The 26,801-nt window shown below is 36.8% G+C and overlaps 1 protein-coding gene across 3 annotated transcripts in view; it reads left to right on the plus strand.

Moving 5' to 3' along the window:
• ZNF469 (zinc finger protein 469) overlaps positions 1 to 16,514 on the plus strand; it is a 912,094-nt gene extending 895,580 nt beyond the window's left edge. For all 3 annotated transcript variants that reach the window (XM_053701256.1, XM_053701264.1, XM_053701272.1), the window contains one exon: positions 1,915 to 16,514. In XM_053701256.1, the coding sequence (XP_053557231.1) occupies positions 2,116 to 14,418 (12,303 nt within the window). In that variant the 5' untranslated portion in view covers positions 1,915 to 2,115 and the 3' untranslated portion in view covers positions 14,419 to 16,514. The remainder of the gene's footprint in view (positions 1 to 1,914) is intronic.
• Positions 16,515 to 26,801: the final 10,287 nt, after the last annotated feature.

Here is a 26,801-nt window from a genome sequence, read left to right on the forward strand (position 1 = left end):
CCAGCGCTGTTTAAGTCAGCGGTGAGCTGGTCTACGTGCTCGTGCACGATTTCCCCATAGACATCAATGGGGAGAGCCGGCTGAGAAAAAGTCTAACACCTGCCAAAAAGCAGCGTAAATCTCAGTAACGCAGCCCCATTGATTCCTATGGGGAAACTAAAGTTATGTTTACACCTAACACCCTAACATGAACCCCGAGTCTAAACACCCCTAATCTTACACTTATTAACCCCTAATCTGCCGCCCCAACATCGCCGACACCTACAGTATTCTTATTAACCCCTAATCTGCCGCCTCGGACACCTCCGCCACCCAACTTTATACTTGTTAACCCCTAATCTGCTGCCCCCAACATCGCTGCCACCAACATTATATTTATTAACCCCTAATCTGCCGCCCCCAATGTCGCTGCAACATATCTACACTTATTAACCCCTAATCTGCCGCCCCCAACGTCGCCGCCACTATATTAAATGTATTAATCCCTAAACCTAAGTCTTACTCTAACCCTAACACCCCCTAACTTAAATATAATTTAAATAAATCTAAATAAAATTACTATCATTAACTACATTATTCCTATTTAAAACTAAATACTTACCTATAAAATAAACCCTAAGCTAGCTACAATATAACTAATAGTTACATTGTATCTAGCTTAGGGTTTATTTTTATTTTACAGGCAAGTTTGTATGTATTTTAACTAGGTAGAATAGTTACTAAATAGTTATTAACTATTTAATAACTACCTAGCTAAAATAAATACAAATTGACCTGTAAAATAAAACCTAACCTAAGTTACACTAACACCTAACACTACACTACAATTAAATAAATAGGTAGTTATTAAATAGTTGAAGGTGTATGTTAATAACTATTTAATAACTATTCTACCTAGTTAAAATAAATACAAACTTGCCTGTAAAATAAAAATAAACCCTAAGCTAGATACAATGTAACTATTAGTTATATTGTAGCTAGCTTAGGGTTTATTTTATAGGTAAGTATTTAGTTTTAAATAGGAATAATTTAGTTAATTATAGTAATTTTATTTAGATTTATTTGTTAGGGGGGGTTAGGGTTAGACTTAGATTTAGGGGTTAATACATTTAATATAGTGGCTGCGACATTGGAGACGACAGATTAGGGGTTAATAAGTATAATGTAGGTGGCGGCAATGTTAGGGGCAGCAGATTAGGGGTTAATAATATTTAGCTAGCGTTTGCGAGGCGGGAGTGGCGGGAGTGCGGCGGTTTAGGGGTTAATATGTTTATTATAGTGGCGGCAGATTAGAGGTTAAAAAATCTATTATAGTGTTTGCGATGCGGGAGGGCCTCGGTTTAGGGGTTAAAAGGTAGTTTAATGGGTGTTAGTGTACTTTTTAGCACTTTAGTTTTGAGTTTTATGCTACAGCGTTGTAATGTAAAACTCATAACTACTGACTTTAGAATGCATTACGGATCTTGTCGGTATAGGGTGTACCGCTCACTTTTTGGCCTCCCAGGACAGACTCGTAATACCAGCGCTATGGAAGTCCCATAGAAAAAAGGGTTTACAAAGTTTACGTAAGTCGTTTTGCGGTAAGGCCAAAGAAGTGTGCGGTGCCCCTAAACCTGCAAGACTCGTAATAGCAGTGGTAGTGAAAAAGCAGCGTTAGGACCTGTTAACGCAAAACTCGTAATCTAGCTGATAGTAATCTATTTTTTTCTACATGTTTCCTTTAACTTGACCATGAGATAATTCTATACATGTTTTATGTGGGATTAGATAAAGTTTGTGATTAATGCTATATGTTTAGACTTTGGTGTATATTACCAATGCTTTTCTGAGAAATATGGTTAAATCAACTAAACTTTACCAGTATTTGTGAGTTAAATTTCAACCTACTCATCATCATTATTTTTCTATCCTTAGGTAACACCTGGATGCACTGAAAACAAATTACTTCACCCAGCCATTTGCAGCGCAAGGATGAAAGTGGAAATTGGAATCTTGTCTTAAAAAAAATCGTCCGGCTTTATAGAAAATGATTGAGCACAGAAAGTATGTGAAAAACATGAGCAAAGCCAAGGTATCAGGCGAACCAGGAGCCGTCCATCCCTACTGAGCAGTACCATGACTGGAGAAACGAAACATGTGTATGCTATCAACAATAAGGAACCCAGCACCAAGGATACAGATAAGGATATTGATTTCCAACAACTTGGTAAAAACAATGCAGTGGAGACTCCCATGTGTTGTGTTTCTGAAAAGTCTGAAAGTGGAGTAGATAAAGGCACCCAGTTAAACAGTAGGGAGAAAGAGCATCATAATCAAAGAGAAGCTGTTATAAGACCACAACAAGCCGGAAAGATTGACTTCAAATCACTTCATAACAGGCAAAAAAATTCCAGTGATGCTACATGGACAAATAGCAAAGGTAGCCCACTTTCTCCTACTGGAAAGAACAGGGGAAAAGACAAAACTAAAAGATCTGGAAAGGGCGATCGTACCCAGCATCAGCTCTACAGACTGAGTATTACAAATACAAGGCCCAATCCTACAATTGGGATTGCTTATCCACAACAAAAGGTAACACCACCTAAAAAGGTAGATATTACTCGTGGACCTGTCTCGGGTAGCTATCGCTTTCATGTCCCAAGTCTTCCTGAGAGGGAAGCAGAACTCCAACAGGAAGATCTCAGTTTCAACCGGTGTTTCCAGGAGTCCAGCCCCAGCCTTACCTCCAGCAATTATACCTCACAAGCTGCTCCAGCTTCCAGAGCTCACCACAGCCTAAAACTTCAGCCACAATCAGGCAATTCTCATGAAACACCAAGTTCTAATGGACAGCTGCATTATTTGGAATTCCAACCAAATGGAAACTCTTGGCATTCCCCTGAAAAAACTTTTCAAGGTTCCAGCAGCTATGGTGTATCTAGTCAAAAGCTATGCCCATTTTCTGAGGGCAATAAAACTGACTCCCATTACTTGGGGACTATGCCATTTCAGTATCCATTTCAGTCATTGCAGGAATCAACTGGTAATTCATTTTGCAACGATGGAAATAATCAGGACTTTGTGGATATTTCCCTACTGGGGAACCAGGTAGCACATAATATATTAAAATTTCAGTCATCTTCAAGAGAAGGCCCAGATGATCCACAAAATAATGTTTCATATAATAACATATTGCCAGATAGCCGTACATATAGTTTACCTTCCCAGCAGTCTACATTTTTGCATGCACAGCAGGGATCTCCACATTTGCCAAACCCTCCTTGCTACCCAGGAAGGAATGAACATTCCACAGATCTTAATGGTGCTATCTCCTCAACTGGTGCTATAAATTCATCTGGTGCTATAGAACAAACCCAAAGCACTTTTCAAGAAAACCAGCCTGTTTTTAACTCCAGTGAATTTAGTTTACATGATAATAGTGTGCTGACATCAGCCAATAACAGGCAACAACCTTCTAAAGACTTTTCACCTAATCAAAGACTCCTCTCTCCAGGGAACACACTACGAAGGAATATACCACAAACTTCTCTAAGTCAAGTGCACTTTCCCAGCAAGGTGTATAATAGTGTAAACACCGGATCTGTGCCTTTTGATAAAAGCATTTCCAGAATACCTCAGACTTGGGATGGAGGAAGTAAGGATTTTTCAACCCTGGACCAAAATTCTGTGCCATACTCCGGAAATCAGTTACCCTTTCAATGTCAACCTAATATTGACCAGAGGCAGCCACTGAAAAATTCCAGGATGCCTTGGCAACAGATCCATTTTACCTCTGCCATGCCAAATCAAAACCGTGTAGAATTGTCAAGGCAAATTGGAAACCAAAAAGCTACCTATCCTCTTGGTGGCTCTGAATGGCAAGGAAGTAACTTATCACAAAAGATTCCACCAGGTTATCACAACAAAAAACATTTAATAGTCGAGGGCATAGCCACACAGAGGACTGATGCTGGTAGGCAAAGCTATGGTTCTAGTAATGGTATTTTGTATGAAAGTACAACTGAACCAAACACTCAGCTATGTGATTCACGAAATAAGAACATTTTGTTTGGCATGAGTCAGCCAATACAGCAATCACCATCTTCAAGAAACATGTCTAACCATCTAGTGTCTTTGCCAACATCAAGTTTAGTAGTTGGGTCGCCACCAAATGGATCACCTCTTCCTTCACCTCTTACAAACCCTGTATCTGGTAGTACCTGTTCTTCACTTTCACCTTTGTCTAGCAGTCCTGTAAATCCCAATTCAGATGAAAAACAAAAAACAATTGCCCTTACAGCTTCTCCATATTTTCAGCAACAATGTCATTCAGAAAATAAGTCTTTCCATCCCAACGATACTTTAAGTTCAGTGTCTCTTATGTATCACACTCAAGAATCCATGAAAAACTTTAATTATATAGCAGAAGCGTCTAAAGAAGAACAGTTGTTTAAAAATGTACAAGAGAATCAGTACCAAAAACAAACCAGTGTAACAGGTAAAGGCTGTCTTGAAACCTATGAAAATGAACCTCCCCCACCACCTCCTTACTCCTCCCACCATTTGCTAGCTAGTTCCTTGAGCAGTGCAAATCTAGATCAGCTAGATGTTCTTCTTACCTGCAAGCAATGTGATCAGAATTACAGCAATTTGTCTTCCTTCCTTGAACACAGACAGTACTGCAGCTTGAACTCTACTCCTCAGAATGAAATAAAGGATACCTTGAGGATCCCAGAAGTAAGAAAGCAAAGTATCGATTCATTAAAAACATCCAGCACCATTCCAGGATTCACTATACAGAAAGGACCAGTGGAACTTCAACCACACATGATTGGTCTAAATAAAGCTGTGGACTATCTCCTTGACAGTGATTCCAAAGAAGAAAGTAAGGAGGACTTAATTAAAGTTAATGTTTTCCATAGTCTAACCTCTAGTTCCTTGCCTTTATCAGCTTGTGACACATTAGAAATGGATGAGGCCAAACTTGACAGTCTAATTACAGAAGCCTTAAATGTCTTGGAGTTTCAAGTAGACAATCCTGAAATAGACAGCAGTTTTATTGATGTATTTGTAGATGATGACATTTCCAGTGCCAAAGTACCCGGATGTGAACAGTCTTACAAAACAAAAGAATCTATAGACACCAAAAAAAAGCAAAAAGATGAAGATGAAAAGCTTTCTGAACACACACAAACATCAAATATCAATGAAGAAAACTATGAAGCAAGCTTTTCTTTAAATAATAAGTACTCAATTATGAAAGTTAGTGAACATCAACATTTAGAAGTCAAAACATCCTTATTAGAAAAAGGAAATAATGGTATTAATGAAATCATGCCAAAAATCCCAGAAGATTGTAAATTCAAAAAGACTGATAAACAAAATTTGAGCAGGTCAGAATCTACAAATGTAAAACTAAATAAAAGTGATCCTGATTTTGACATTAAAAATACATACTTCCATGATGATCACAGAGAAACAATTATAGCTGCTTCCCTAGATTTTTCCAGCAATGAGAATCACAAGCCACGAAGACCATGCATGAAGGATGGAAAGAAAAAGAAACCGCACAATGGAAGTTGGAGCAAGGAGCTGATACATAAAATTGTCCAACAGAAAAATAAGCTTCATAAGCTGCATGTCAAAAGTAATAAAAACTTAGAGTTTTCATTGGTAACTGAAAGACTTTTCCCCCCAACCAAAAGCCATCCCTATGGAGAATATGACTACATTTCAGATTCTGAAAATGAATCAGATATGTCTTCTTTGCATGAAAAAAGAATAACAAATGACAGACTGAAGTACAATTTTAATCGGGATAATCAAGGGAGAAATGGACGGACAAAAGGGAGGGAATCCACATGGAGAATGGGAGAAGCAACACGATTTCAGCTAAAAAATAGGGATTTCACAAACTCAAAGAAAGAGATATCAAATAGGATGCGACGAAGAAGCAGTCAATCTTCAACCAGCAGTGACCAAAGCACAAGTTTTTCAAGCGAAACAGGTTCAAGCCCCAAGAGCACTGAGCGGACTGATTCTGAAAATGAGCAAGAGACAGTGCTGAGGAATAAATCTTTGTCTGGATCAGCTCAAAATATAGCTGAAAGAAATTTGATAAAATTATCTTATAATGAAAGTTCATCAGAAACACTTATACCTCAAAAAACAGTATTGAAAGGAACAAAGAGATTTGGATCTGCTAAATTTCTACTTGGAAGCTCTAAGTCAAATAATTCCATACATTTGGGAGAGAAAGAAAACACAGAACAAAACATTGTAAACAAATATTCCAATGAAAGCAATACTAGAAAAAATGTTGATACACATATTTTGAAGGAATTCACAGAAGAAAATGACAATGTTAGCACTTATGACAAAGAGATTTCAAATAGCACCTTATCGCAAGATCCTTTTCAACCAGAAATAACCCTTAATGCTGATATTGGATCACAACAACTCCATTCCTTCAGAAATAATCCTCTAGAATACAAAGAGAAGCAACTTAGCAGTTCATTGTGTGTTGTTGGGGAATGTAACCCAAGGGAACATTTAAATTATGATAATGGCGGTGTAGAATATTTAAAAGAAGGGATGTGCAATGAACACAAACACTTTACAATGCCCATGGGATGTTACAATGGAGATTCTAAAGAAAATATGTCACAAGTAAAAAATCAAGATCCATATACCAATGAATCTCAGACTTTCACAGATCATAAAGAGTTGTCCAGTATATTTGGTAGTGACCTCTTTCCAAAAAGTCATAGCATGGCATCTCCTGAAATTGTGCAGATATACCATAGCCAAAGTAATAGCAATAGTAGCTCATTTGATCACAAATGCCCAGATAACACATCCTGTACTACAAACACTGTTGAGAACAAGACCCCCTCTACACTTTCATTTGATTCATCCTCAATATTTGTTGAGCTGCCAATGACTGATTTTGAAGCTCCAATGTACAGCAATGTCTCCAATGCAAAAGAAAGTTATGTTTCATTTACATGCTCTAATGATCAACAAAGCAAGACATCTCATTTTGACCAGCAGTACCCTCAGTTTTTGCAGGGAAAAGGTTGGGATATGATTGAAGATGCACCTCATTTAATATCAAATAATATTGCCCCTTTCCAAGTGATAGAAAATGAAAATTCTGAGAAATTTGCTGAAAGAATACAGGGATTATCAAGTCAAGTGACTTTAACGGGAACAATTACAGATTACAATACTTCATATATAAATAACATTTCAGAGGATGAATTAGAGATTAAACGGTTAGTCACAGAGTTAGAAAGCCAACTGCAAACAAGTAAGCTACAAAATGAGACCCAGTCTCAAGTGTGCTCTAAATATCAAATTAACAAAGACCTACCAAAGTCTTGTGTCTCCTTCCCAGACTTAGCAGTGAATTCTAATGAAACCTGCACAAAGGACTTATATTTTAAAGATAATCAGGATAGTTTAAGTTGCAAGGATCCTAAGGTGGCTGAGATTGTTACAGATAGTAAGGTTTGTCAACCACTTGTAAATGTTGATAGTAGCTGTGAAGATTCTAAAAGCCCTTGGACTTGTTCCGTTGCTTTTGATGCATTTACTTCTAACATCCAGAAACAAGCATCAACACTGGACTCTTTTGATAGCAAAGAGAATGAAAGCCAGTATCAAAAAGAGCTAGATAATGTTCATCTATCAGAAGATTTTAATTCCTTAAAAAGCAACAAGTCCCCTTCTATAATGATTGATTCTTGTTTGCAGAATGTCTCAAGTCAATCAGAAAACCAAACTTTCTCAGAAAATAACACAAAGAGAGACAGTCTGATCAAAATTGAATCACTGCTTTCAAAAACCTTAGAGCATAAAGACATTGATGAAAACAGCAGTCAACAAAATAATAGTGCAAATGTTTTCAATAAAAAAGAGCACTGTGAATGCACTTTTGATGACCCACCAACATTAGAACCTTTTCAAAGTGTTTCTGAATTCAGTTCTGATTGTAAGTTGCAAGATAACCAGGCTTCTGTTTCAAATACCACATTACATGATGAAACATTGTGTTGTCCAGATTTTAGTTCTGAAATGCAAGTCACTAAAACACTAGAATGTAATGAAAACTGTTCAGATTTGACCAGGAAAGATGGATCTTCAAATTCAACTATCTGCAGAGAACTACAAAACAATGATTTGCAAGACAAAAGGGACCAGATACTCCTAGACATGCCAGTTTTAGAGAAGGAAGAAACTGCTTTTACTGAAAAGTCACCAGTTGTACAAGAATCTGCAGCCAATCCTTTGCAACAGCTCCAATTATTTGTTGCCAGAACAGCAAAAAATAATGAGGAAGAAATGCTTATACCATGCTTTCCTTTGCTGTTGTCTTCTTCAGTCCATGCTGATCCACAGCCTGACATAGAAGGTGAATCTTTATATATTTCTGACAGCACATTTCCAGCTTTGAAAGAAACAACAGAGAATAACATAAATACAATGGAACTGGAAGGGAAAGCTGATAAACATACTGTAAATTCTGAATACTTGGTTTCACAGGACAACAAAGACACACCCTCTGCCCTGCAGTATGAAAGCATAAGTAACGTGCAGCAAAACGAACATTTGGAAAATGGTTGTTCAGCGTTGGATGCCATGACAAATGATCATATACATCTGCTGTCGCACAATAATGCTTCGGATTGTCTGCTTCTAGAGCAAATAAACACAGATGACCAAATTGAGAATGTAGTGGAAAGTGATGGGAGCAAACTAGGATTGGAAATGAAAAATCATAACAAATCAACCTATTTAACAAATTTGTTTGATAATCAGGATTTTTCCATTGCTTCGCAGAATACAATGACAATGTCCAGTGCTATGAAAAACTGTCCATCTGCTGAATTAAATAAGAGATGTCAACTACCATGCAGTTTAACCATTGGCATAGAAACACTGAGTAAAGATACAGCAATTATAGAGCCACAAACACATCATAAAGAACCTCCAGAATTTACAAGTGCTGAAAACCAGAAACAAAACTTTTGTATTCTACAAGAAAGAGACTTTTTCTTGACAAAAGATGAAATAAGCAAAGAAACAACAACATTTGATGCAAAATCTGACAGTTCCTTGTTTGCAGATAGCTCTGCTCATTTTGTAATAAATGACAAACATCAGAAACCTTTGCATGAAAACAAAAATGCCACCGACCCAACAGCACATGTTCAATTAAGCTTTGGTCTTTTTCATCATCTTCCATTAGAGGAATCTGTCCACAACCAAACCATGTTAGTGACAACAACAATAAATAAAGAAGACCCTGTCTGTAATAGTAGAGAAAAATGTCATGTGGAGGCTGAGTGTCCAGTAAGCAAGTCAGACAAAAAATTATTGAGAAGACCTGGTGGTTGTGCTTTTCTTAATGAAGAAAGATATGGGTCTTCATCATTGGAAATAAGCCAGAACCAAGAAACAAAACTTGATGAGTCTGTTTCAGACAGTGCTGATGACAACATATCTCAGTGTTTCTACTCTGAATTGACATGTCCAGATTACAAGGAACAATCAGAAAATTCTGTCACCGATGTTATTCTTGGATGTCAATCACTGCCTGCTAATGGAGGATATCAAATTTATCCTGCAACAGAAAACCAGACGTACCCTACTCTTCAATCTGATCTCTTTTCACAAAGTATAGAATCCATTACAGAATCCTCACTTTCGTGTCAACAAGGAACAAGTCTTAAAAGTAACTGGAATAATAAAGATCACATTATCCCCATAAGCAATGAATATCCATCTGAAAACAGAAATACATCACTAGTATGTGACTTGATAGATATGACACATCCAGAGTTTGTAGATTTGTGTCAACATCAGGCATCAGAAACTGGAAAAGAAGGTCAGGCTTCTGAAAGTTCAATGATTACCGAAACTGATAGTATGACTGGTGATTCAGATAGAACATGTTCTAATGACATGGACTCTGTTATAAATGGAGTATTACGCATTCTAGATTGTGACAAGAGCAAAGAAATATTAGAAAGCATTGGTATCTCCTCCAGGACTAGCCCCATAAAAGAAAAGAAGCCTGTAGGACTGTCACTTACATGTGATGTATGTTTTGTATCCTTTAAATCAAAACCTGGATTAACAAGGCACAAAGCTGTAAAGCACAACACAAAGAAAGAAGGGCATTTCATATTACAAAAAGATGGGAAAGGAAGTGACAGTATTTTAAATGGGAAATCTGAGAGAGCTTTACCAGCTTCTGAAAGAGAACTTGATAACACCAGTACCAAAAAGACTTCTAATCCATTAATTACTCAAAGCTTCTCTACTGAAATGTTTAAGAATCCTACCACTGACCTTCTAAACCATGAAAGTAATCTCCATTCACAGAATTTGTCTGATGAAGAACAAAGACCTTTACCAGCAAAACATAAAGGTGAAAAAAGAAGCAAGGTACAATATGATGGAGGTACTGGGTCAGGAGTTGTTTGCAAAAGGAATTTAAATAACAATGTTAAAAAACGAAGAATAAAGATGGCTTCCAGTGATTGTACAGAATCACAAGTTCCTTCAGATGACATATTGAACATTCTCAAAGCAAACATTTTGAAAGCCATTGGGCACTCAAACAGCTTCACCACTCCTAAAGAAAATAGTGTATGTACACAACATTCTAATAATGATGCTTTGCAACAGGACTCCAGTGATGAATGTAGTGTCATAGGAATCCATACTTCCAAAAGCATAGGAGCTGAAGCAGAGATAAGTAAAACTCTTGAAATAGAAGAAAAGTGGTCAACAAACTTTAATGAAGTTGTTGAAAACATGGTAAATAATGTATCTGAATTGGCACAAATTAAGAGAGATTCTTCAGATGAACATAAAGGATATGTTAACATACCAGAAGATATACATTCAATAGATCACCTTGTACCTGCAAAGGATATTTCACCAAGTAATGAAATCTTAATTAAAGAAAAGACATTGGAACATGCCATAGAGGAAAGCATAAAGCAACATTTTAATGATTCAGAAACTGTGCAGGTTGCAAATGGTTTATTTGAGTCTAAAGACATTGAAACTGAGCTTCATAACTTGTTTGATGACGACAACACATTTTCACAGCTATTCCCTAGGGATGATAATTTCATTAGGAGAAAATGTACCCGTGTTTATGGTAAACGGAATAAAAGACAGACACCACCTTTTGAAGCAGATATTGTTGATTCCAGTGCTCAAGTGAAAAACTTTGCATGCAGATATGAAAACATTTCAGTTGATTCCAACTTGATCAGCAGTCGATGTTCCACAGGAAATCCTGAAATCGGTGAACTTCATGCAGAATATGATGACCTTAACCCAATGAAGGAAGGAATTGTTGTAGATGATAACAAGATACTGTCATTAGTTAATATTCATGAACCAACTTTGATCAGAGAAAATAAAGAAGAACATGGCAAAGAAGTCTCCTTTGGTGACAATGTATATAAATCCCCTAATGATTCTGGAGAGTCATTAGTAAAAATGAGTTCGGTCATGAATGAATCAGAGCTGGAAGATGTTACATATGACGATTCAAATCTTCCTGAGTTTCCAACAATTGACATGAAGATGCTAAGTGCAAAGTTTGACATGAGTGAGCTCTCTTTCTTCAGTGCATGTGGAGATGACTCTGACCATTCTGACATGGACACATCAAATATAGCACAAAAAGCAGATCAGCAAAAGAGAAATGCAAAAAATAGAAACGACAATAAGAGACATGCAAGAAATCGTAGTAATACAGCTATTAAAACCAAGGATAAACAGTATAAATGCAAAGTCTGTTTTCAGTGGTTTTTAACATTAGGAGAACTGGATTTTCACAAGCTTACTCATAATCCCTCTCCCCCACCTACCTGCTATATGTGTGTCCAGCGCAAATTTAGCTCTCGTGAACAATTGAGGGATCACTTAAAAGATAAACATGCAAAAAATAAGGCTGGTCTCTGGATTTGTGGAATGTGTTTAAAAGAAATATCTGATGTATGGATGTATAATGAACACTTAAGAGAACATGCTACACAGTTTGCTAGAAAAGGCCAAGCACAGAAAACAGTGATGGGTATTCCTGGCTGTTTTGCAGAGGATAGTATGGTGAGGACATTTTTAAGCACCTTCATCTATAGAACACCAAATAAATCACCTAAAACCTCTGAGCCTAAAGACAAAAGCCCAGAAAATAAAAGGCAAGACCAAAAGGTTCATAAGGAAGAAGATAATGTGGTTGAGAAGGAACCAGAAAGTGCAATTCAAAATGTTCCTACCACTCATGTTCATGTAAAACAATCTGTTAGCCCACCTTTGGAAAATACACAAAAAAATGACTTTATTCATAAAAATCCAGCAATTCATCCTCATTGTAAAGATCCCTCTAGAGACTGCCATCATTGTGGAAAACAGTTTCCAAAGCCATTCAAACTACAGAGACACCTGGTAGTACACAGTCTACAAAAAATGTATTTATGCCATAAGTGCCCAAAATCTTATCAAGAAGTGTATGAGTTGAGAAACCATCTTAACAATGAGCATCAATTAACAGGGGAGCCTGAAATAAAGCATACAACACTTTATGCATGTGAACTCTGTGCAGATGTCATGCATGTCATTAAAAAGTCTTTCATATGCAGCACATGTAACTACACATTCTCCAAGAAAGAACAGTATGATAGGCACATGGAAAAGCACTTGATTGGGGGCAACATGACCTTTAAGTTTCGAGGGGTCATGAGGCCTGGTGCATCTGGTAAAGATATCAAGGAAAAGAAAAAAGAACATTCTATGGATAAAAATATTCCACCAAGCAAAAAACTAAAGACATCTCATGATAAACTATCGGACACAAGCTGCATGAATGTCAAACACAACAGTAATGAACAGCAGTCTGTTGAACATGTTAATCCATCAAGTAAAGTATATGATATTGAGGTACAAAAAAACATAGAAAATGAATCAACTGTTACCATAAAAATGGAGGACACTACTATGGATGCCTCAGAGCTTCAAAGAGGAAGTTCAGATACCCAAGGATTACCATGTAATATTGAATTAAGCCCTTCATTATGTTCTAAGAGTGAACTAAAAAGTGATATGGATGAAAATGTTCAAACCGAAAATGTTTATAGTATGGATACTGAAATTGTGTCTCCATGCCTTATTGCTACAGAAGATGATGTAAAGGCCCTCACTCAGGATGAGGAAGCTTCACAACTCATGGAACCCCCAATTTTATACCCAATAAATCCAAAACATGCCAGTACAGCCCAGAACCCATTTTTATATAATGAAGAAGAAGAGGTAGCTGATGTCCCTGAAATGGGATCTCCACAAGTCACTGCGGATTATGTGCTCTGCCAGTTGATATCAAAGGAAACTAAAGAACTATTTGATTCAAATAGAGTGGTATCACCCACCAAAAAATATTCTAGAGAATTGTGCTGCCCTAAAAATGAACCTACAGAGGATGCAAATACTTTGAAGGCACTTTTATTAGACGATGTAGCTACATCTCCAGTGCAGCTGAAAGATAAATCAGTTTCTTCTGATGTGAATTCTTTGAAAGAATCAAAGGGTCTGAAAAAGAATAGGTTAGCCAGTCAGCTTAACACTAGAGTGGGATGTCATGAACAAACTGTAGCTAGTGAAGATGTAGTAAAGCCCTCTGTACAGAAGATGAAAGCTACCCCTGATATATGTTCTCTAATGAGGGATAACAATGCTTGCACTTTGAAAGAGACAATGGGAGGTCACCATAAGCTGGCCAAAAAAGAACTGACTGCCTATGTTGCAAAGCATAATAATACAGACTCTAGCAAGTCAGTTGAAAAAAGTTCAGCAAATGTGCCTCCCAAACATCATACAAAGAAGTACAAAGAGTACAAGTTATCTGATCACAAGGTTAGCACATCCTACCAAGAGAACATGTCTGCAGAAGGAAAAAGGAAGAAGACAAAGCTGCTAGGGACTGGAAAGACTGATAGCACAAGTAGCTTAAAAAAAACAGATTGGACAAACAATATTTCAGCCTTTTCAGGTGCAAAAGACGAACCACTGTGTACTCGACAATATTCCAAGTCATATACAGTGGGGGCAAGCAGTCAGGTGAAAAAGACTGTGCTTGACACGCACAACCAGAGAAAAAATAACCCTCGGACTAGCAATGGAGAATACAAGTACAAAAAAGCCATACTTACTAAACCTTTACACTCATTCACACCTAAAAACTCACCTTTATGTCTGAGTAGCTCCTCATACAAGCACAGACAGGGGTATTCAACAAAATCCACTGAGCCATCTAATTACAGAACTGCTGAATCACAGAACAACCTTTTAAGTCAACTTTTTGGGCAGAAGCTAACCAGCTTTAAAATTCCCCTAAGGAAGGATATAACAGAATGACACTACTTGATCAATAGTACATCTTTCTTTGGGATGTGGTCAAAGCTGACACTAAAGGGGAATATAAATCAAGTCATGGAATAAAATGTTCAAGAAAGTTTTTTTTGTTTTTTGGGGGGAGCATTATTTTTAAGTCTAGCTTTGCCAAACTTGCACTGCCGCCTGTGTAAAATAGTTTCCTTCTGTGCTGTAATCTACTTTTATTACACCTGATTTGTCAAGCTAATGTTGCAACTTTGAAGTGGATTTTGATTTCCAGGGACTTCAAATAAATGTTCATTGTTCTGGACGGACTTGTTACTCAAGAGCTATTTTCTATTGTTATATATATAATGTCCCTTTATATGTTCACTTTAGCTTTATTGCTAAATTTACAGATTACAAACGTTATTTCTTCCATCAGAATATATGAAATACACATGTTTAATCTTTCTGTATAACTTAACTGTAATTATAAATGCCTTGCAAGTCTACATTTAAGTAATAGCAATGTAGTGTTTTTCATGCTAAACACAACATTGCAAAGCCAAATACTTTAAAGCCAAATAAAAATCAAAAATGCATTAGACTGTACATTTTGTTCACAAAAAGCAGGAAAAGCATTAATCTTAAAATATTAACTTCAATTGGTTAAAAGTACTTACATTTGGAAATGAATGATTATAAAAATAACATTTAATTTATTGTCTAGTGACACAATACTTTGGAAGATTTATTTTTCACATTTCTTTGTTTGGGTTATGGAACTAAAGCTTTAGTGCAAAGTATAAACCTTGTTGATATCTGCATAAATGTATTTGCTGGTGTTATAACAACAAGTCAGCTGTTCCGTCAGTCACTATCAATGTATAATTGACATTATGACAATGTATAATTGACATTTATGATCATTTTAATGTACATTTCCACTGGCTAGGAGATCACAATATCTCTGATACTGCTCTTAACATTAAGTGAAGAATTAATGATTTTGATTCATTTTAATTCTACGCTGTGTACAAATATATGTTTGGACTGAAATCAGTCCACCCTGCACTAAATTATGGACTACCCTAACGCACTGTAGCAATATTATATATGATTTTTGTTCTGCTATATTATTGCCTTTTATGTCTGTCGTAAGAAGACTGTATGCAAATTGTGGTGGCTGAACCAAATGTATACATTACAAAATTCTTGTTTAACTCATAAATAAGAATATCAGATGACGAATGAAGAATGAACAATTTTTTCGCCTTAAATACTGGTGCTTAAGATATTATTAGCTGTATTTTCCTTAGTTTAAAGGATATTTTTGGCTTTTTAAACTATTCATTCATTAACTTCTAATGAATAATTTGACAATTTTGGTCATATGATCTATTATTTCCACTGTGTTCTGAGTTTTGTATCCGATTCTTGTGACCACTGTAAATATTCTGAATTATCAGTATTTTGCTAACATATTACAAACTGTGCTATAACTTCTGTAGAAGCCTGTGGCAGAGACACTGGCATAGGATTAAGTAACTCATTTTAACTGTAATGCCCCAGATTTTGAAGGACTTCATGTGTTTTCCAATAGAGTCATGTGCTTGACAATCTTACTGTATGCTCCCAAAAGCCTTTGCTTTTTATATCCATGGTGCTATTTTATTCATAAATTAATGTGAATACAACTGACAGGATCATTGACCAGTACCGGTACAGTGTTAAAATCACTCCATGCTCTATCTGATTTTTTTTTTCTATCATTACCATATCTATAAAAGAAAATCATAAACTCAGGTGTAATGGACAATCACCCTGATTCTACAAAGAAGCTCAACATACACAGCGATAAAAGGCACTGATGTAGCTCTTAAAGCCAGAGTAATCTGCACAGATCCTGAGGAACACTAAAATACGCAAGGCTTTAACCTGTTAATATGTATCTAAAATGCATTGTATTGTATAAAAAAAAAATTCTAGTTATTTGGTGCAATGCGTAACAAAATAAAATTTATTTTGATATTTTTGTCCAATAAAGCAGAAGAGCATTATGCCTTTTTATATTATTATTTTGTATGGCTTAAAAGCCTCTTTATTATGTTGTTAAATAAAATATGATGAAGCAATGTCTTGGTACTTCTTTCCTTTTACATAGAATGGTAACAATGTACAAAATTACAAATTGCTATTGTTTTTTTAGATGATGCCCTTTGTTCATATTCATGAAGACATGATTGAGTACTAGTTATATATCTTTAATTATTTTTTTGCAGATAATGAGTCTTTATGATGATAAAGACATATTGGGGCCGAATTCTCAAGGGCCGGCCCCTGATCTCCATGTTTCCGCGCAAGCCTGAGCCGGAAACAGCAGTTAAGAAGCAGTGGTCTTAAGATCGATGCTCCTTAACTGGTCCGCTGCCTCCAGGCGATCCTATACGATAGGGCTGATTGACTCCCCCTGCTAGCGGGCGACATTGCACAAGCAGTTCACAAGAATTTCTTGTGCAATGTTAAATTCAGCTGAGCGGATCATGTCGGACAAGCCATTAATAAATCGGCCCCAATAGAGAGATTTTCAATACTGTTGGACTATAAGTATGGTTTGTCTCTTGCATGTTACTTCTTACCTTTCCATATTTAAGATCTATAACTCAGTTGCAATATTTACTTCCTCTGTTTAACCATTGTCACAAATGTAACCCCTGATGGATTGTGTCACACAAAGCTGGAAAAGATACATTTGTACAAAGATGGGAGAGAAGAAACAAAAACAATGAGGTGCAACAACCAGTATTTTACACCTAGTGAATGCATATTGTGATTTGTCCAGTCTAAGAGGTTCAACTATTTCATTTGGTAAATGGGATTTCCTAGAAAGCCTGAAATACAGACAGACAGACAGACAGACCGACAAAAATACAGCAATCTTCTCGGTTTCCATTTGCATACGTAGAGCAGGATTTATGAATATTACCTACTGATTTATTTATTTGTTTTTACAAAGAATACCATGAAAAGTAAATTTGATATCCTTTTTCAAAATTAAATAAATCAAGAAAAAACATTTGGGTTTCATGTCTCTTTAAGCTGGGGACAGAGTGATGTGAAGAGTGTCTTGGTGAATATTTTGAACATGAGAAAATTGTCAGCACAATAGGTAGACAAAATGGTGACTGCATTCTAGCAGAGACATGGGGGCCGAATAATCAAGCTCTATAACTTGTCCACCTGCTCTGAGGTGGCGAATACTATCGGGTTGATTGATCCGCCTCCCTCCTAACCCTCCCACATAAGGCCTTGCAGGCTTTCTCATGCAGACACCTGCCACTGATTCTCACGCACCACTACTGATCCTTAAAGGGACAGTCTAGTCCAAAATAAGCTTTCATGATTCAGATAGGGCATGTAATTTTAAACAACTTTTCAATTTACTTTTATCACCAATTTTGCTTTGTTCTCTTGATATTCTTAGTTGAAAACTAAACCTAGGAGGTTCATATGCTAATTTCTTAGACCTTGTAGGGCATCCACTTCCGGGTTATAATAATCTTTATATGTACAACAATTGTGAACAAAAAGGGGATCACTAGTGTCTCCAGTGGCCCCTTGTATTAAAACAACTCACCATTAAAAAACCTAGTTCTACATTGTATGTTAAAGCACAATTTACAATGTACCTCGTTCCATATATTTCTTATATGACGCATAGTGTGTGCAGTGCTACACTATACGTGTTTACTTATACTTATGCCAGAAGTTGCGTCACTTCCGGTTGCACCGGAAATCTACCATTGTGACGTCACTTCCGTGACAAATATTTACAATATCACACGTGCAATGCGGTGTCAGTGTTTACATGACAAGTAAGCCTAAACTATAGCGATGTCAGACGACAATTAGAACACCCAATAAGAATATACCAACAAACATTACATGGTCAACCATTTTAACATGTCAAAAAAATTGGACAATACAACAGTAAGTTAATGCTCAGAGGATTGGCAGCAGGGTTACATCTCTTAATCCACGTAAATAATTCTTCTTACAAGAGGGGGTTTAGTGCATGTCTATATATATATATTTATATATATATATATATAAATCATTTTTTGTTACAGATAGTAATCAATATGTCACATTAACACACATCATTATAACAATTTTATTGGCAACGGTGCATAACTTTTAATACCATTTCACTGTCATGTGAGAGTCACTTATATGGGTGGGGAACTCAATACTGGTCTAGGGGGTACCGTGGCGATAGCGCAAATTATCTCTAATCCGCCTCATCGCCTATACCATAGACAATTGGCTGGTAGTGTATCCCTCGTCCAAAGGTGAGAGGAACACCCCCAGTCAGTCCCCATCCACAACCATCCAGTGCCCCATCCCAAGAGTGACACATTACAAGGATATATTATGTTAATGCACCAAAATCAGGCACAGAGTTCAGTAAATTGTGCTTTAACATGCAATGTAGAACTAGGTTTATTAATGGTGAGTTGTTTTAATACAAGGGGCCACTGGAGACACTAGTGATCCCCTTTTTGTTCACAATTGTTGTATGTATAAAGATTATTATAACCCGGAAGTGGATGCTGTAAACTTCCAGGGTCACATTAACCTAAACCGGAAATTATGTCAGTTTGGCGCCTTTTTTTGCCAGGTAAAAGGAGGTACCTGTTTGTGTTTTACTCTATTTAAGCACGGTTTGTGTGTGTTATTTGTGTTCTGAAGAAGGGGAGTTTTGTTCCCTGAAACATCAATAAATTTGACTAATTGCTTTGAAGAAAACCTGGTTTGCCTCTGACTTTGTTGAAGCTTGCTATATATATATATATATATATATTTATTATTATATATAGGTAGTATACATATATACAGATATATAGAGAAATATATACTTAGAAACACATAGAACATTTTTAGCTATGTGCAGAACATTGGAATGTGAAATACTTACAGTAAATACACAGTATAACACTTTAATAAATATGAATATTGCATAAATATGATTTAACATGTTTTAATCTATTTGCCTGCAAAGGGCTCCAATGCAATGCACTATGTCTAAATATTTATACATATGTAATTATGTGTTTATATGTGTATAGCTGTCTGCAAATACATATACTCTATACATTTAAATACATAGGTACACATATACATATACATATTTAGACATGTATATGTATGTATCTCAATGTTAAAGCCCTTTGCCTACCTTTTTTTGAGCTCATAACTTTTTTGTGCAATATTTTTTTTAAATAATTTTTATTATGAGTGCCACTGTACTCTGTAATGTATTTTTGATGTGTTTTGTGACACTTATTTGTTTCACAAAACAGTTAACCAGAGCTCTGAGGTCGCGCTAACCCAATGTGTGTTAACTTCAATTGCGCTCAAGTGATCACTATTACTTTCATATTGTAATACGAGTGAAAAACCTGATGCGCACAAACACCCGCAATAAACCCCTTTTAGCTTGCACGTAACTGTTAGCACTCCACTTGTAATCTAGTCCTAAATCATCTATATATATATATATATATACAATTTACGCAAATTTTTAATACTTATGCAGAAGTTAAAAAACACACACAATTTTCAAGAGAGACTTTTTATATTTTATATACTTACCTCAACCCTGGAAGAAATCAAATTCCCACCTTGCATTAAAGGGATACTAAACCCAAAGTTTTTCTCTCATGATTCAGACAAAGCATGCAATTTTAAGCAACTTTCTAATTTACTCCTGTTATCATTTTTTCTTCGTTCTCTTGGTATCTTTATTTGAAAAACAGGAATCTAAGCTAAGGAGCCGGCCCATTTTTGTCTCGGCACCTGGGTTGCACTTGCTGATTGGTGGCTAAATGTAACCAGCAATAAACAAGCGCTATCCAGGGTGCTGAACCAAAAAATCAGCTTTCATTCCTGCTTTTTCAAATAAAGATACCAAGAGAACAAATTTAATAATAGGAGTAAATTAGAAATTTGCTTAAAATTGCATGCTCCATCTGAATCATGAAAGAAAAAGTTGGGGTTTAATATCCCTTTAATGCCATTAGGTTCTTTTGTTCTCAAATAAAATATCCATTTAGCTTCGCTATACAACATTCTATTAAACCTACCTCCTCCTCTTGAAAACCCAGGTATAAAGTCTATGGTTTTAAATTGTACAGCATTCAGAAGGTGTTGGTGCTGAGTAAAATGTTTGGCTACTTTAGCTTTTGGAGGGTTACTCTCTATGTCGTTAATTTGTTCTCTTAACCGGTCTATGAGCATACGACTGAAGCACCCTATATATTGTATCTGGCAGATTTTACAAGTGATATAGAGGCCCATTTATCAAGCTCCGTATGAAGCTTGTGGGCCCGTGTTTCTGGCGAGTCTTAAGACTCGCCAGAAACAGCAATTATGAAGCAGCGGTCTAAAGATCGCCACAATTCGAGTACTTGTGAGCTGCTGGTGCAATGCTGAATACGGAGAGCGTATTGCTCTCCGCATTCAGCGAGGTCTTGCGGACCTGATCCGCACTGTCGGATCAGGTCCGCAAGACCTTTGTTAAATAGGCCTCTAAGTATATAATTTACCTTGAAGTGTAATCCAATCTAAATTTAATTTTGTTACTCCTTTTGATAATTGTGGATGCACATTATCCCCTGTTTTAATATAGGCAAATGTGAGGCAGGGATGATGCCTGCATTTAAAGCAGTCCTTTTTGTTCAGCCAACATTCCTAAGAGGTGGCAGTTTTACTACTCTATCACTTTATCACCACTAATATTGGCTCCCTTGGTAAATATGAGCAAAGTAGGCTGTACAAAACTGTCTTAATTCTTTAACCTTTTGTTAAAAAAAATACATAAAAATAGTCTGCTCTCATGGATATCAAACAATTGCAAACACAATATAGGTTTACCCCAAAAATAAAATCTTTGTTAAATATATGCGTGACACAATTATTGGCACCCTTTTAGTCAATACTTTGTGCTACCTCCCTTTGCCAAGATAACAGCTCTGAGTCTTCTCCTATAATGCCTGATGAGGTTGGAGAATACATAACAAGGGATCTGAGACCATTACTCTTTACAGAATCTCTCCAGGTCCTTCAAATTTTAAGTTCATCCCACAGGTTTTCTATAAAGTTGATAAATTAGCACTCAACTTGTAATCTAGCCCATAATAGTTTTGTCCCCTTTTTGCTTGGCACACTGTATCCCTAACAGGACCTACGTCTATTAATCAGAATGACGACTCCAACAGAAGCACGAGCAGAGGCCTTGCTGCTGCCCTCTGATACTTGTTATAAGAGCTTGGAGGATCTTCTGCAGTCCATGCTGTACAGGGTGCTTCCTAAATACTTACTGGAAAAGCTTTACGCAAACCACGAGATAATTATAAAAATTGGCGAAACTTTGGAAGAACATCCTTCATTTGGCAACACAGAGTTTACCAAGGTGATCATGCTGCCTATATTAGCTGAGGAACTCGCTCAGGAAAAAGTCCATGCAGATAAGCCACAGATACTGCAATGAGATCTGCTGTCTCTCATTACAATTCAAGATCAATCAAGCTACCGAGCTTAAACCAGCAATCCCGGCAAAATTTAAAGAGGGAGAAATACTGTTAGCACAGATTTTATCTATCCAAAGAAGGGGTACACAAATATTAAACGCTATCACTCAATATGATAGACACGGTGGATATATCTAATAAGACTCTATTTGCTCAAGACAGTGGGGCCTATTTATCATATGTCTGTCGGACCTGATCAGGATCAGGTCCAACAGACATCGCTGAATGCGGAGAGCAATATGCTCTCCGTATTCAGCATTGCACCAGCAGCTCTCGTGAGCTGCTGGTGCAACGCCGCCCCCTGCAGACTCGCGGCCAATCGGCCGTTAGCAGGGGGTGTCTTTAGACCGCTGCTCCATAACTTGTGTTTCTGGCGAGTCTGAAGACTCGCCAGAAACACGCGCCCGCAAGCTCCTTACGGAGCTTGATAAATGGGCCCCAGTGACTCACATTGCTATTATACTTATATTAGACTCTCACCACTACTACAGCATACTTTAATACAGAAACCCTCTCATGCCACTTTGCAATTTTGATATCCAATTACAGGGATCCGATCAGCAAGAAATATAGCGGATATGGTAAGCACAGAGCTGTAAAAAGCTGACTAGAAAATATCACCTGAACATCTCTATGTAAAAAAAGAAAGATCTTTTACCTCAAATTTCCCAATTATTCACACCCCACTGTAAAGAGACTTTATGCAGCCAGTCAGGATGCTTATCCCAGGACTTGCAAGGGAGTGTGCATTTGGTATGCACAGGCAGTCATGTTATTTTCCTATTCAGCTTAAAGGGACAGTCTACTGCAGAATTTTGTTTAAAAAGATAGATAATCCCTTTATTACCCATTCCTCAGTTTTGCATAACCAACACTGTTATATTAATACACTTTTTACTCTGTGATTACCTTGTTTCTAAGCCTCTGCAGACTGCCCCCTTATCTCAGCTCTTTTGACAGACATGCATTTTAGCCAGTCAGTGTTGACTCTTAAATAACTCCAGAGTGAGCACAATGTTTATATGTTTATATATATATATATATATATATATATATATATATAAAACACACATGAACTAGCAGTGTCTAACTGTCAAAAACTGTCAAAATACACTGAGATAAGAGGTAGTTCAATGGCTTAGAAATGAGCATATGAGCTTACCTAGGATTAGCTTTCCACAAAGAATACCATGAGTGCAAAGCAAATTTGAAATTATAAAGTTGTTTAAAATTGCATGTCCTATTGGAATCATGATAGTTTAATTTTGACTAGACTGTCAATTTTAGTAAGTTCTATGAAATCATATGAGATTTCAGTGAAATCTAATGAGATCACAGCAAAGCATTACCCCAGCACTGCTAATTCTTATTGGCTATTGATTTGCTTTTTTCCCCTACTTGCAGCTGTACAGAAGATGAAGTATAACTGTTTACACTGCACTTAATCTGGTGAGCTGAAGAGGTTTTGAGGTAAAATATCTTCCTTTTTTACATAGAGATGCTCGGGTGATACATTATAGTTATAAGTAGCTAGGTCCCAGAATTATAACATATTTTCTATTATTTTCCTGTTAAGCTTAAATCTATATCTATGACAATGCGATAACGTTTTCTCTCATAGAAGTCAATGGAAAAAAAAGTGGAAAATAATTATATACATAATTATTTATAGGCATAGATATATACATATACAGTATATATAGGAATATCTATTTATAAATACTTATAACATATACTGCTATGTGTAGAACATTGGAATGTGAAATATTTACAGTAAATACACAGTATAAAACTTTATTTAATATGAATATTACATAAATATGATTTTACATGTTTTCATCAAAGGGCTCCAATGCACTTATATATATGTCTATATATGTGTTCATATGTATTTATGTGTTTATATGTGTGCATATGTTTGTAAATACATATATACACATCTGATTCTGACTTGACTCAAATCTATCCTTCATCCCCCACATCCAATCACTTTCCTTATCCTGCCACAACCACCTACGCAATATTTCCAAGATTCGCCCTTTTCTGAGCGCTAACACCGCAAAGCAAATAATCCACTCCATTGTTATTTCCCGACTTGACTACTGCAATAACCTAATCCACCTTTCCCATCGCTCTGTATCTGCTGCACCTCTCTGTGAGTCCCTTCATTGGTTCCCTATTCAAAGCAGAATTAAATTCAAAATTCTCACCCTTACATACAAAGCTCTCACCAATGCCACTCCTCACTACCTATCCTCTCTAGTCAACAAGTATACTCCAGCCCGCCCACTAAGATCCAACAATGACTGACTCCTTGCATCTTTGACTATCACCTCTTCCCATGCTAGACTGCAGGACTTCTGTCGTGCAGCACCTACCCTGTGGAACACTCTACCTCGTGCTTTCCCCTAATCTTTCATCTTTTAAATGCTTGACTCAACTGCTTTTTGGACTGTACGAGTGTAAACGCCAATGAAAAAGGCTCCCCTCCTGAAAACAACTCTATTCCAGAGTCCCACTAATGCGGATATCACAAGGTATAGTGAAGTACTTTTAACAATTATTCCCAAGAATTATATATATGTATATATATATATATATATAAGAGGCTTACCACACCGGTGGTGATCATGAGAAATGGAAGTTCCTCTCCAAACGAAATCCTCTGTGTTCACACAGTAATCGCCTACCTCCGTGCAGCGGCGTGTATCACCTGTTCCACATGCAGTATCCAGCCTGGGTAAGTCTCACCGGTGAGGGATTCTTTAACACTGAGACAGCTAGGGCTCTCCAAACCCCTCTTATCAAGATTAAACAGAGACAGGACAACAACTGTTAAATCTCAGGGGGGAGCAGTCACATTTTAACGAGTGTTTTTTGTTTTAGGCTGTTATTGTATTTGAAGTTATGTAACTTTGTATCTGGATGTATATTTTTGGGTGGAGGTTGTGAATGGGTTGAATTGCATGTGAATTAGCTATACAATACTGTGATTGGATATGATGACCGCTCCCCCCTGAGATTTAACAGCTGTTGTTAACACTTGTCTCTTAGCTCTGACGAACTGCCCATGAGGCAGGAAACACGTCAGCTGTGGTGTCTGTCTGTGAGCTGTGCCGTTGTTGCTTTTAATGCAAGTATTCAATAAATTGTATTTTTAAACAAATGGAATCTCTCCCTGCCTTTCCTTCACTGGGACCGTGATAATGTTGCTGTATGTTTTTTCTTTTGCTCCCTGAAGACTTTTTTGTTCAGAGAAGCCTACCACCCAACTCAGTAATAAATGAATTCCACTCACCTAATATTTCCCTCATCTAACTCTGTATTAACATCATTCTCACTCTTGCAGTCCTCGCCTCCTGTTTCTCAACCTCCTACCCTTCTAGATTGTAAGTTCCCACAGGAATAGGGCCCTCAATTCCTCCTGTATGTGTTTGTAACATTTTGTCCTGTCTCTTACAAGTTTTATATCATTGTTTTATTTAAATGAATTGTACCCATGGACAGCGCTGCGGAATATGTTAGCGCTTCATAAATAAAGTATAATAATAAAATTATAGTAAATAACATAGCACTCTCGAAGTCCAGCCTTTAGAAAGCCTATGTATAGAGTGGTTGGGACTGCTCTCTATGTCACAGCCCAACCAAAAGTGGAAATGAAGGCGGGTGGAGTAACAGAAGATACCAAGCAGGATTCTAAATCTTTTATTATAATATATATATACTTTTTAAAAAAAATAATTGTGGGGTTTTGCTTGTACACTAATATATTTTTCTTGCAACATTTTAAGTCTGAAATCTACCATCATTTTAATTACTACACTGTTCCCTTTTCATTCCTCACTGAAGCTCTTGTGCATGCAGTATGCTGTATGTGCTCTGTATGCTGTAAGTCAGTGATTTTTAACCTTTTTTTTGCCGTGGCACACTTTTTTACATTAAAAAATCCTGTGGCATACCACCATCCCAAAATTTAAAAAAAATCACACATTGTAGCCTAATACAGCATATATATATATACACATACACACAAACACACACATACTGTATGTATTGTGCTGTTATGCCATGCCTCCTACAAACTACCCCTGCACTGGGAGTAAAAAATATGTCACACTGTTGTCAGTCTGCCGTGGCACACCTGAGGATCTCTCACGGCACATTAGTGTGCCACGGCACACTGGTTGAAAAACACTGCTGTAAGTGATGCATCACATAATGGCAAATGCCTGAAGGCCAAGGCGTGTGCATCCTGGATATCTTACATGATCAGAATGTCAAGCACATTTTAGAACTATCTTTTTAGTAGTGATAATGTTTAACAGAATCATTTTTACACACACAAATGTCTCATACATTCATACAGTTAAAGGGACGGTGAAGTCAAAATTAAACTTTCATGTTTCAGATACAGCATGCAATTTTAAACAACTTTGCAAATTATTTCTGCTGTCAAATTTGCTTTGTCCTCTTGGTATGCTTTGTTAAAAAGCATTTATAAGTAAGCTCAGAAGCAGCAGTGCACTTCAGGGAGCTAGCTGAACACATCTGGTAACTGTAAGCCATTGACAAAAGGAAAGTATGTGCAGCCACCCTTTCATCAGCTAGCACCCAGTAGTGCACTGCTAGGAAATTCCTTGGGTGAGGCTTGCGCAAGCAGGTTATTTAAAATGTTGGTTTATTTTTTCTTGTTTTTGAAATCCTGGTTTTAAAGGGACATGAAACCCAAAATGTTAATGTCATGATTCAGATAGAGGATACAATTTTAAACAATTTTCCAATTTACTTCTATTATCTAATTTGCTTAATTTTCTTGGTATTCTTTGTTGA

Source organism: Bombina bombina, chromosome 1 (genome assembly GCF_027579735.1).
Source record: "Bombina bombina isolate aBomBom1 chromosome 1, aBomBom1.pri, whole genome shotgun sequence".
NCBI lineage: Eukaryota > Metazoa > Chordata > Amphibia > Anura > Bombinatoridae > Bombina > Bombina bombina.